The 12,091-nt window shown below is 38.1% G+C and overlaps 1 protein-coding gene and 1 long non-coding RNA gene across 2 annotated transcripts in view; both read left to right on the top strand.

Annotated features, from left to right (window-relative positions):
- Positions 1-1,007: 1,007 nt before the first annotated feature.
- Positions 1,008-5,623, top strand: LOC114080086 (vomeronasal type-1 receptor 4-like). Its single transcript, XM_027921629.2, has 2 exons — positions 1,008-1,721; positions 5,549-5,623. The coding sequence occupies exons 1-2, from the start codon at positions 1,008-1,010 to the stop codon at positions 5,621-5,623; spliced, it is 789 nt and encodes a 262-aa protein (XP_027777430.2).
- A 453-nt stretch (positions 5,624-6,076) lies between these two features.
- Positions 6,077-12,091, top strand: part of LOC114080073 (uncharacterized) — a 30,944-nt gene continuing 24,929 nt past the window's right edge. Inside the window, exons 1-2 of the long non-coding RNA XR_003580573.3 lie at positions 6,077-6,893; positions 7,233-7,316. This is a non-coding gene — a long non-coding RNA (uncharacterized lncRNA). The remainder of the gene's footprint in view (positions 6,894-7,232; positions 7,317-12,091) is intronic.

The following is a 12,091-nucleotide window of genomic DNA, read 5'->3' as shown; positions in this document are numbered from 1 at the left end:
CTAAATTTTTCTACCAAATAAATTAAGTTAAATATATCCTTTCAAATGAATGCAGAAATTCTAGTGTTTTGACTTTTAAATAGCCACAAATACCAGTTTTCATAGATGGCTTCTATTGTGACATCATTTACTAATCTTACTTTTTTGAAATATTTTTTGTAGTTATTAATTAGCTCATATTTGTATCTTCTGAAGAAGTGAATATTTTCTTTCTACACTATACTTTTTAATCATGTGTTCCTTCTTGATATGCCAAGACTTAGGACATGGCCTGGGAATGTGGCAAAATTTCTGTCATAGAAGCAATTGAACTGTGTTCCTAACATACAACCACATGAGTCATGGGGTAGCTGTCCTGAGGTGCAGCCAGTCCTACCTCCTGCAGGTAACTAACCATGGAACAGGTACCTGCAGTGCTATAGTTTCCTCAGTGCATCTGCAGGTATTAAAATATCTAAGTGTTCCTTCATAATTGACCTTGTACATAGAATAAATATTTCCAAGTGAATGGAAACATTTTATAATGAAAATTTTAAAAACAGCAGTAGTTTTCAATACAATAGGAATATAGAGAAATGGAAGTAAATGTGAGCTGGATTGATAGACGAACCTGCTCATTACCATTGCGGAAGCTTGATGATACATGCTATTCTCTTTGTAAACACTGAGCCAGTATCAAGACCCTCTGGGCACCTGATCAGAGTATGAATCTGGACAGAGACTTAATATGTGTGTGCACAAGTTCTTCTGGTCATCTCTGCCCCTGCGTAATGTCATGAAGATTCAGGAATCAACATGTGCTGCCTTCACAACAGGGATTTATACACTTCATGCCTGAACTAGTCATGAACCTCATTAAAACCTGCTAGTGAAATAAAACATTAAGTTTTCAGAGTGGGAACTCTGGAGTGTAGGCAATATTGGATTTTTGTTGACAGGACACGTGCAGCCCAGACCTCCTGTTTTCCTCCAGGACCCTCTGGCTGGGACAGCAGGAAACTGGCAGGATGGCAGCCAGTGATGTGGCTGTAGGAATCATCTTCTTGTCACAGACTGTGGTTGGAGCTCTGGGTAATTCCTCTCTTCTCCTCCATTATCTGGTCCATCACCTCGTAGGGTTAAAGGTAAGACACACAGACTTGATGATTCAGCACATGTTTGTGGCCAACTTGTTAGCTCTCCTGTGTAGAGGAGTTCCCCAGACAGTGGCAGCTTTTGGAGTGAAAGATTTCCTCAGTGATTTTGGATGCAAGCTGCTTTTCTATCTTCACAGGGTGGGCAGGGGTGTGTCCATTGGCAGCACCTGCCTCCTGAGTATCTTCCAGGCCATGAAGATTAGTCCTGAGAATTCCAGCTGTTTGGACCTTAAAGTGAAAGCTCCCAAATACATTGGTTTCTCCATATACCTGAGTTGGATTCTGTACCTGCTTGTAAATATTATGATTTTTTCACAAATGACTGGAAAAAGGAGCAACAATAATATCACAATCATGAAAGATTTTGAATACTGTTCTGCTGTTCAACCTGACAAAAGCTTACAATCACTGTATGCAGCATTGCTAACATTCCCTGATGCCCTGTGTGTGGGGCTCATGCTCTGGGCCAGCAGCTCCATGGTACTCATCCTGCACAGGCACAAGCAGAGAATGCAGCAGCTTTGTAAGTTCAGCTCCCCCAGGTCCTCGCCTGAGTCCAGAGCCACCAAAACCATCCTCCTCCTGGTGAGCACTTTTGTTTCTTTTTACACACTTTCCTGCATCTTTCAGATTTGTGTAATTTTTATTTATAATCCCCACTGGCTGCTGGTAAAGATGGCTGCAATAGTTGCTGGGAGTTTTCCAACTCTCAGCCCCTTTCTGCTGATGAGCAGGGAATCCAGTGCATCCAGGCTCAGTCTCCCTTGGATAAGAAACAGGAAAACCCCCAATGTCAGGGGAATGTGTAAATTGTAGACTTTGCACAACTCTTACATGTTTCTTCATTTGTATCCCCAAATTAAAAGAATAGTGTTACAGTTATATCTCAAAAAATGACAATCAAGACATATGTGATTTTTTATTATAGTGTGTGCATGTGTGTTTATGTGTACCCAAGTATGTGCATGTATACCACTTAGATTTGGCTTTACTGTCCATCCAAAAATATTTTGGGAAAAGTAGAAGTAACCAATAGAAATTTCAGACTCCATATACCAGTTGCAACAAGAGCAAAATTATTTAGCATAAAATCTGCTTTCTTTGTTTTCCTGCTATTCTGGATTATTAAATTGTGAAAACAAGTGACATGTATTTTTAATCTATCTACATATTTTATGTCTTAGCCATGTTTTTTAAAGGAAATGTGAAAGTGAACACTATTAAATATTTGTCTTTTGCAATGAAATGAGACATAGGTTTCATGTAATCTTGAACATGTTGGGAAGCATCATGATGTTCTCTTTATTAAACATTATATTGAAGTTATTGATTTCTGTGCTGTGATTATCACAATGCAATATTTTTTGTCATAAATAGTTTACTTACTTTATTTACTGTTTGCTTTGGTCATTTAAAACATTGGGTACTAATAAATTTTATTTTACTACTTATTATTGGATTAATGATATGCACCTTTGGAATGTTTGTACGTATGGGTTGGCATGCCTTTCTAATAAAATCTCACAAACTGAATGCACCTGTGCAAGCAGCTGCTACATGGTAAAACAAAGCCGTAGTCTGTATGACTCCTCTTTCCTGTATGTGGCCCCCAAAGTGACCAATATGTGACTTTTAACTGTAGAGACCAGTTTCAATGATTTACACTTAACAAAAATGAAATCATTAAACATCAGCTGTTTCATATTTGACCTTGAAAATGCCACATACTTCAATCTGTATTTTCCCGTGTTGTTGATGATAGAATCTAAATGAAGGATTTCAAACAATTCTAGCATTTCTCTCTTGATGCACACATGCTGTAGTGTGGATGTGATTTATGTTTCCAACCCAAGTTCCATGTGTTAGAATTTTTGACCCAGTGTGATGTGCTGGGTGATGAAACCTTTGAGAAGTGGGTGCAGTACAAGGTGGTTGGTCATGCGGGGTCACTAGGAGGGGATTAATGATGGATTATATTAGTTCCCATGAGAACAAGTGCAGCTGTCTCCACTGTCTCTTGCTCCCTGTTCTGCCCTGTGGTCTCTTCTGTACGTGATTCTACCTTTGTGATTCCATCTGCTATGAGGCCCTCACCAGGACTGAGCACATGCTGGCACCATGCTCCTGAGTCTCCAGAAATGTAGTTCAATAAATTTCCTTTCTTTATAATGTTTTTGTGTAGGCATTTGGATAGGCAGCAGAAACTGATCAGTACAACACATTGGAGCATCATGATCAGCACTGACATGTGGGATGTGCAACATGTTTTCATGATACTTTCATGTGTGTCTTCACATACATGTATATATGTGAACATATGTTTATGTATAAGTATCTATAAATCACACACATTTGTCTGATCATAGGATTACATCTACTTGTCTTTAGCATGTATTACCAGAGTTCACCAAATATTTCTATGAATCTCAACCTATTAGGTGCTCCTACATTTAGTTTTTTTTATTTTTGAAGAAGAAAATGCTTTTATTAACTTGAACATGAAAAAAACCCCAAAATCTTTTTAGTACTAAAGCTGAATAAATAATTCTGTTATAAAATTTACATTTCTCACATTTAATTGAGAGAAACATTTTATATATGAGGATTCTTCTTTTTGTAATGGACTAATTTCTATGGAACTTTAAAAATAGTAAATAGCAATTGGCATATGTTCTTAAACTGTGCTATGACAGAGTTAGAATCTCTGCTGATCATAGGCAGCAGGATAAGGTCTGATTTGTTAAACATCAAGAACTACATTTCTAAAGAGTCTGCTACCTCAGTGCACCATTTTTATTGATGTGCCTGGTGTTGGCTGTGGGTGCCACATAATTAGTACATTTCTCCTGAAGTAACAGATACTCATTGATCAATTGAGTTATGTTCCAAATTATTCACACTTTCCAAAAAGAAACAAATACACTGGTCTTCTCTCCCCAGGGAGGCAAATGTGAAATGCAGTTGTTGTAAACCTTCTAACTCACAATTAAATTTAGGCAATGAATTATTATTAGAAACATCTCGAAAGTCATTTTGGCATGGAAAACAATAGACTTCTACATAACTCTCCAAAGTAGCTTTCCATTTTTTAATACAACCTGATAAATGAAATATTTGGCATGTATTTTATCAATTCTTCTCTGTATGCTACATTTATCCTCAATAAGTGTTAGAGCTCTGTTCACAAAGAATTTCTACATATCAAGCATTTTTGAAGAAGTTTTGTTTTCACAGAATTGAAGATTTTGCTTTGCTTATGTGTCCATGAAGATTAACTTGAGCTTGTACAGACATACATGGCATACATACATATGTGTAGGTGAGCTAGTTACCCCTAGAATAAAACTAGACCTGAGGGGACAAGTGTGAGGTGCAGCTTGGTCTTCCTAGAACCCTCCTGTGTGGAGAAGGCAGGTAGAGTGTGCTGCAGGTGCCACGAGGCTGTGGAAGGTCCTCATCTGTTAACTGCCATCACTGGTCTCCCCAACACAGCTGCACCCACATCTGCTTCCCCTGCAGCACTGGCCTCTACCATCTCTCAGAAATGAGATGTGCTTATTGGGACAGCCAAGGCTTTTTGCAATGCTCTGGATAACTCCTCCTCTGCACTGGTGTTCAAGCCTAATGTTCAGTCAAGTGACCATCCAGAATTTTAAAAATACCTCCTTTTGCAGCTCGTGTGCCTTGGATATTCCTTGAAGGGCACATGCACACCTTCATCCCAGCCTCTCTCCACTTCCTAACTACTGGGACTCCATCTTCGTGGCGAGCCGCAAAGGGCACCCTCCACATGTGGCCCTGCAGTTATTTTAGCATTACAACCATTTGGTCCAGTGATATGTGCAGGCACACCTTATCTACCAGATAAGTGGGCATGTTTTATTGGTTACCTACCCCACTCCCAGATGTTATAGGGATTGTAACATCCTCATCCAAGTTGGAACATTTTCATCCTGTTTCCTGAAAATATTAACATCCTGCTGGTAACCTCTCCTAATGTGTCTCAGACATCTTTAACTTCTTCATTGTTTAAGAAAATAAAATGTCTGGAAGGCACTGGGAATCCCTGCTGTGTTAAGGGTGGAGCATGGTGCTGGCTGTGCCCCAGAACCACCTTGGGCTTCATAAGCTCTGCAACAAGCCCTTTGCTTCTCATTTCCTGCTTGGTATAATCCTATGTGTGGTTGGTGAAGATTTCTCTGCTATTTTCTGTTGAATGTGTGTGTGTGTGTGTGTGTGTGTGTGTGTGTGTGTGTGTGTGTGTGTGTATGAGACCTTTCTTTACATTACCTGGTTTTCTTTCTATCCAGGTTCTGGAATACAACCTGCCCAAAGCTTATTAGAAGTGTGTTGATTCTATGTTTATGCACAATTGCCAACTGTTTAATTGCTCACTTCATGCCACTTTCTAGGGAGAGGCAAGGGTATTTCAGCTGGTTGCATGTGGGATTGGCCGGTTAATGGTGGAGGTGAGTAGGGTAGGTTGACCTCATCCTTGTGAACAGAATCCTTTAATGTCACTTTGGTGTTGCCTTTCTTATTTGTTTCTGTTTGTTTTTTGCTGGGCTGGAGATTGAGCATGAGGCATTGTGCATGTGAAGCAAGTTTTCTACCACTTAGTTACATCCCAGCCTCCTTTATAAAACACTGTGTTTGCAGCATGGTCTCACTAAGTTGCTCTGGCTGACTTCAAACTTGCAATCTTCCTGCCCCAGCTCCTGAGTAGCTAGGATTACAGGTATTAACATCCTTGTCTGAATGCCTAGTCACATCAATCTTTATTAAATGTTGCTTGAAGCAAATAAAATGAAATTGTTCCTAATGACTGCATTTGTTGAATCACTGTTCTACTAAACTGTTCGCTCATGGAAACGGTTTCCAGCATGAACACAGTGAAGAAATGGGCCTAGACATTGTTTATCTTTGATTGAGTTTCCTGTGTGTGCTGACGTCTTCAGGGTAGGTGCATGTGCTGCTTTTGCTACATCCTGTTCTCTCATGGGTGTTTCCCATAATCAAGAGCCTTTAGTGACACAGACTGCGTCAGATTTGGGGGAAGAATCCAGGTTTGGTTACTGGAGTTAGAAACAAGATGGAAACCAAAGAACAGTAAGAAGTTTGGAGATTCATGCTCCAAAGTGTCCAGATCCTCAAGCTACATCAAGAGACGTCTAGAGGAGATATAAAGCCATCTCAAGTAAGTGACTCTCAGGGGAACAGGGCCATGCAGCCTCAACCATGAATGCTGGTTGCCCACATTCTGGGTTACACATGTATTTAAGTGCACCTTGTCCAGGAGCCCATGTTAGAGGGCACTGTACACTTGCTGCACTACAACAAACAGATCACCGACACGAGGCCTTGGAGAGCTCCCTGCCTCATCCTCAGGTTGTGCTTGTGGACCTGTGAACCCTCCTGGGTGCTGTGTGTCCATGTCCAAGCCTCAAGGAGGGAAGGGGTTTGGGTAACTGTTCCATGAAGCTGTAGGTTTCAAAGAAACAGAAGAATGTAGCCCATCCCAGGTGGAGAGATGACCCCAGGAGACTGAAGTCAGGAGAGCCTGAGGCTGGATGTGGAACTGGGAATCTTCCAGAGGGAAGAGTCTCTGCCTCTCACACAGGGATAGGAGACAGCATGCAGAAGCCTGTTTCTCACGTCTATGACAAATCCCCAGAAGCTCAGTTCCCTGAAGAGAGAAGAGTTTGTCTCATGGTTTTGGAAGATCACGAGTATGGCACCAACAGCAGCTCAGTTCCTGTGAGTCTCCTGGGCTATGCCACATCATTCTGGATGATATTAGGGGAATAATGTTGTGAGAGTGTAGGAAGCCATTCTCACACGTGATTGGGCAACTCCTGATTTGGGTGTGAGGCGCTCTGGCTAAACTGTGTTGGAGCTTTCCCCACCCTCTCCTGGTGTGAGAGCCTGTCCGTGTGGGGGTGTGACTTGACCACTGACACTGGGGCCAATCACTGACCCTGACCTTGGAGTGCTGCCCCCCTCAACCTTCATTGGATGGAATTTTCCCCTGAATTTCTTGTTCCCCAATATAATGCCACTCCCTGGTGTGCTCTCTCTCTCTCTCTCTCCTGCTAGCCCTGAGTAATCCCTGCTGCCCTACCGAGTGGTTCGAGGTGTGAGACAGAGGGAGAGCCATCTCGGACCTGGTCATAGAAAAAGGTAACTGAGTCTGTGTGTTTATTTGATCTCACTAGCTAACTTTTATGCCAAGAACCTCTTTAATGAAACCAGTGCGCTGGTCGCATGGTGGAAGTGAGAGGAAGAGGTGACGTGTTGAGCTGTATTCTAAATGTATATTAGGCCACTTGGGTTTATTTGTAGTACTATTTACATTGGTAATATATTTGTTGATTTTATCTTTGGATGACCTATCTATTTGTGAAAAAAGTGTGTTTCCATCACTAGATATTATTTTATTGCTTTCTATCTGAAATTCAATGTCAAGAATTATTTTATTTAGTGTGTACTGATGTTTTCAGCATGTGTATTTACTACTGTTATTTCTTCTGGTTGAATTGTTCCCTTTAACAGAATGTACTATCCTTCTGTGGTTAAGTTTTGCTTGAAGTCTTCTTTGTTTTCATGTGAGAATAGCTAGTTCCTCCTGATTGTTTTCAGATTTCGTTTGTGTGATATGTAAATGTCCTTTTACACACTTCAGCCTGTGGGCATCTATGTCATCAGTCTCTTGCAAACTGCATACAGTTGAGTCTTTCCTTTTGATTTATTCTGCTAATCTATGTCCTTTAATTGGGGAGTAAAGACCATTTATCTTATTTTCAGAGTTAGTGTGAATGTAAGTTTGTAGTTTCTTGATACTTTTGTTTATTTGCCATATTTAATTTGGTTTTGATTTTCATTTAGTTGGTTACTCTTATAGTGGCCTCCATTCACTGGGGACCTCTGGGTTTATTCTGGATATCTCTGTGGGCTGGAGAGCTCTATGGGCAGCATACCTTGTGTATTCTTCGTAGTTCTAGCTTGGTGGTTATAATTTCTTTCAGTTTAGCGTTGCCATGAAAAGTTTTTATTTTCCCACTGATTTTGAACACATTTTTTGAGGCGGGGATATGAAAAGCTTGCTGTAAAAATTTTTTTGAGCTTGAAATATATTATTTTAGTGTTTCCTTGATACTGGTGTTTAATTTAATATTTTACTGTTAATGTTTAATTTTAATATTGTCTTAATTTTCATTGTTGATTATGATGTGTCTTGGAATATCTGTTTTGGCCTTGTCTATTGTGGTCATTTGTGATTTTCTGTATGTGAATTTCTATCTCATTCCTTATAAGAAATGTTTTATGTCACTAGGTCATTGTGTTAAGATTGTCATTGATATTTTGAGAGATATCCATTAAATTTTTAAAATGGTTTTGATTATATGTTCCATTCTATAATATTACTTCTTCCTATCCAAAACATGGATGGTCTTTCCATCTTCTACATTCTACTTCAATTTTTTTCTTAATTGTTTTCTAGTTTTAATTTTAGAGGTATTGCACATCCTTGGTTAGGTTTAGTCCTAGATATTCTAATTTTGGTGTTATTGTGAATGGGATCATTTTCCTAATTTCATTTTCAGTAGATTCACTGTTTGCATATAGAAAAGTGACTGATTTATGTGTTGATTTTTATATCCTGTTACTTTACTGAATTTATAAACTCTCTAAACCTTTTTGGTGGTATTTTGTATGTACCTTCTCAACATAGGATTACATAATGTGCAAACAAGTAATTTTATTATTTTCTTATTTTTATTTGTTTGATTTTCTTCTTAAGCACTATGTTGAATAGGTGTCCTGAAAGTGGACATCCTGGACTCCTTCCTCTTTTTATAAGAAATTACTTCAGCTTTCCTCCACTCAGTGTAATCTTTCCCTTTGTTCACTATATATAGCCTTTAAAATGTTGACATTAGTTCCTTTTCCCTCCACCTACTTACTGTGTTTTAGTAATGAGTGGTTGCTGGCTATAGTCAAATGACTTTTCCAGATCTATTGAGATGATCATGTGATTCTTATGTTCAAGTCTATTTATGTGATGGGTCACATTTATTGATTTTGTAGTTTGAACCAACCTTGCCTCCCTGAAGTGAAACCCACTTGATCATGGCATGCTGTCTTAATGGGTCGTTGAATGTGTTTGCCAATATTGTATTTGAAATGTTTGGGTCTACACTCTACAAAAGTATTGGTCGGAAGTTTTCTGTCTTTCATATGTTTTTGTCTGGTTGTGGCATCAGCATGATGCTGGCTTCATAGAATGAACTGAGCAGGTTTTCCTCACTTTCTGTTTAGTAGAATGGTTTCAGGAGGATTGAAATGAGTTCCTCTTTAAAGGTTGGAGATCTCAGGTGAGAATCCAAAGGGTCTTGGGGTTTTTGTTGTGGAAGTCTTTTAATGCTGCTTCAATGTGATTGTTTGATATTAGCAGGTTTGTTTTCTACATACCTGTGGTTCAATTTGGGTAGGTCATGTCTTTAGGAATTTTTCAGTGTCTGAAAAATACTAGCTTATTGGAGTATACATTTTTCAAATAATTTTTAATGATCCCCAGGATTTCAGTCATGTCTATGGTGATATATCCTTTTTGAGCTCCAATTTTGTGAACTCACGTTTTTTTCTCTCTTACTTTTTATTACTTTGGCTAAACTTTATTGTTTTATTTACCTACCCAAAGAAACACTATAACAGTGATTCATTGTGGTCCTTTTTTATTCTGAACTTCATTAATTTTGGCTTTGGTTTTGACATTTTCTTGTCTTCTACTGATTTTGGTATTTGTTTGTTATTCTTTTGTAGGGCCTTAAGGTTCAACATTCAATAGATTATTTGATTATCTTTCATTTTTTTAATTGTAGAAACTCACTCCTATAAGCATTTCTCTTAGAAATGCCTTCATACAGACTGTCCAAGAGATTTTGATATATTGTATCTCTATTCTCATTTGTTTCAAGAATGTTTTCACTTTGTACCAAATTTCTTGTGTTTATTTCCTCATTTAAAAGCACATTATATAATCTCCTGGTCTTCTATTGATTTCTGTTTTTGATCTCGATATTGCTTTCTGAAATCATCCCATTATAATTTGACAGGATGCCAGGAACTTTTGTATTTTTTGCAAACATTAAGATTTGCTGTGTGTCCTAAAATATGATCTATTTTAGAGTATGTTCCATTTAACACTAAAAAGACTGTACATTTATTTGTGAATGAAAGAAGTATTATCTAGATCTCTGATAGGATTTTTAAGAGTATTTTACAGTTGTGAAAAATCTTTACTTAGTTTACTTTTTGATGATATATCTAGTCATGAGATTGTGTGTTGAAATCATCATGTATAGTTGTATTCTGGTTTATTTGATTCCTAATATAGAGAAGTATTTCTTTTTTTGTCTGTAGAGGTACCATTGTTTGGGTATAAGTACTTACAATCATTATAACTTGTGGTTGGATTATTCCCTTAAGCAGAAGGAAGTCATATTTTATCTCTTCTTATTAATTTTGGCTTAGAATCTATTTTGTTTTACATAATCAGAGCTTTCCTTGATTGCTTGGTGTACCTTTCCCATCCATTCAACATCACTCTGCGGATGATGTGATTCTAATGTTAGTCTTTTCGAAACAACATATGGTTTGGAGTTTTTAAAATCCAAACTATCAATCTATGTCTTTTTGTTGTTGTTGTTGTAATTGTAGATGGACAGAATGCCTTTATTTTATTTGCTTATTTTTTTATGTGGTGCTATGGATTGAACCTAGTGCCTCACACTTATAAGGCAAGTGCTCTGCCACTGAGCTACAGACCCAGGCTCAATCTATGTCTTTGGATTAAAGATTTATGTCCTTTGCATTCCATTTTGATTTCTGATTTATGCTGTTACTCATTACTCATTCATGCATGCGTTATTTAAATGATTTGTTTTTTGCCTTTTTTATTTTTAATTTCAACGTTTGTGTGAAGTATTTTATTGCAGAAATCTTGAGTGCACTGTTCAGTGGAATTCCTAAATGAAACACACTTCAGTGTACAACACACAGATCAAAGAACAGAGTGTTGTCAGCTTCCCAGAAGACCCTTTGTGCGTCTCCTAAGTCAACAGCCCCCAAGCAGACGTCTCCTGTAAATTTACGTCTCCTGTAAATTTATCTGTGAATATTTTTTTCCTTCTTAAAATTGCTTTTATTTTTAAAATAGATGACAGGAGAATGCATCACAATTTTTATTACACATATAGAAAACAATGTTTCATATATCTGTTTATATATAAAGTATGTTCACATCAATTCATGTCTTCATACATGTACTTTGGATAATGATGTCTGTCATAGTCCATCATGATTGCTAACCCCCTGTCCCCTCCCTTTCTCTTATACCCCTCTGTCCTATCTAGAGTACATCTATTCCTCCCATGCTCCCTCTCCCTACCCCACTATGAGTCAGTCACCTTATATCAGAGAAAACATTCGGTATTTGTTTTTTTGGGATTGGCTAACTTCACTTAGCATTATCTTCTCCAACTCCATTCATTTACATGCAAATGCCATGATTTTATTCTATTTTATTGCTGAGTAATATTCCTTTGTGTATATATGCCACAGTGTTTTAATCCATTCATCTACTGAAGGGCATCTAGGTTGGTTCCACACTTTAGCTATTGTGAATTGTACTGCTATAAACATTGATGTGGCTGTGGAGCACAATCTAAAAAAAAACCCTATGAGAATAGACATTATTCAATGGGTGATTTGGGTAATACTCTAGTGTCTTGGTTAAGACCATTCCTGGTATCATCACACCAACAGAAGCAAAGTAGAAAAGGCAGGAACTACAGAGTTCTGACGAGGATGCAGATAAACTAGGAATCTCGTGCAATTCTGTAATTGGTAGAGACATTTTGAAAAGTCATAGATTCTTTTAAGAAGATTCATAC

Source organism: Marmota flaviventris, chromosome 18 (genome assembly GCF_047511675.1).
Source record: "Marmota flaviventris isolate mMarFla1 chromosome 18, mMarFla1.hap1, whole genome shotgun sequence".
NCBI classification, from domain to species: domain Eukaryota; kingdom Metazoa; phylum Chordata; class Mammalia; order Rodentia; family Sciuridae; genus Marmota; species Marmota flaviventris.
The sequence above is the reverse complement of the archived record's forward strand: the minus strand, read 5'-3'. Positions and strand labels throughout refer to the sequence as shown.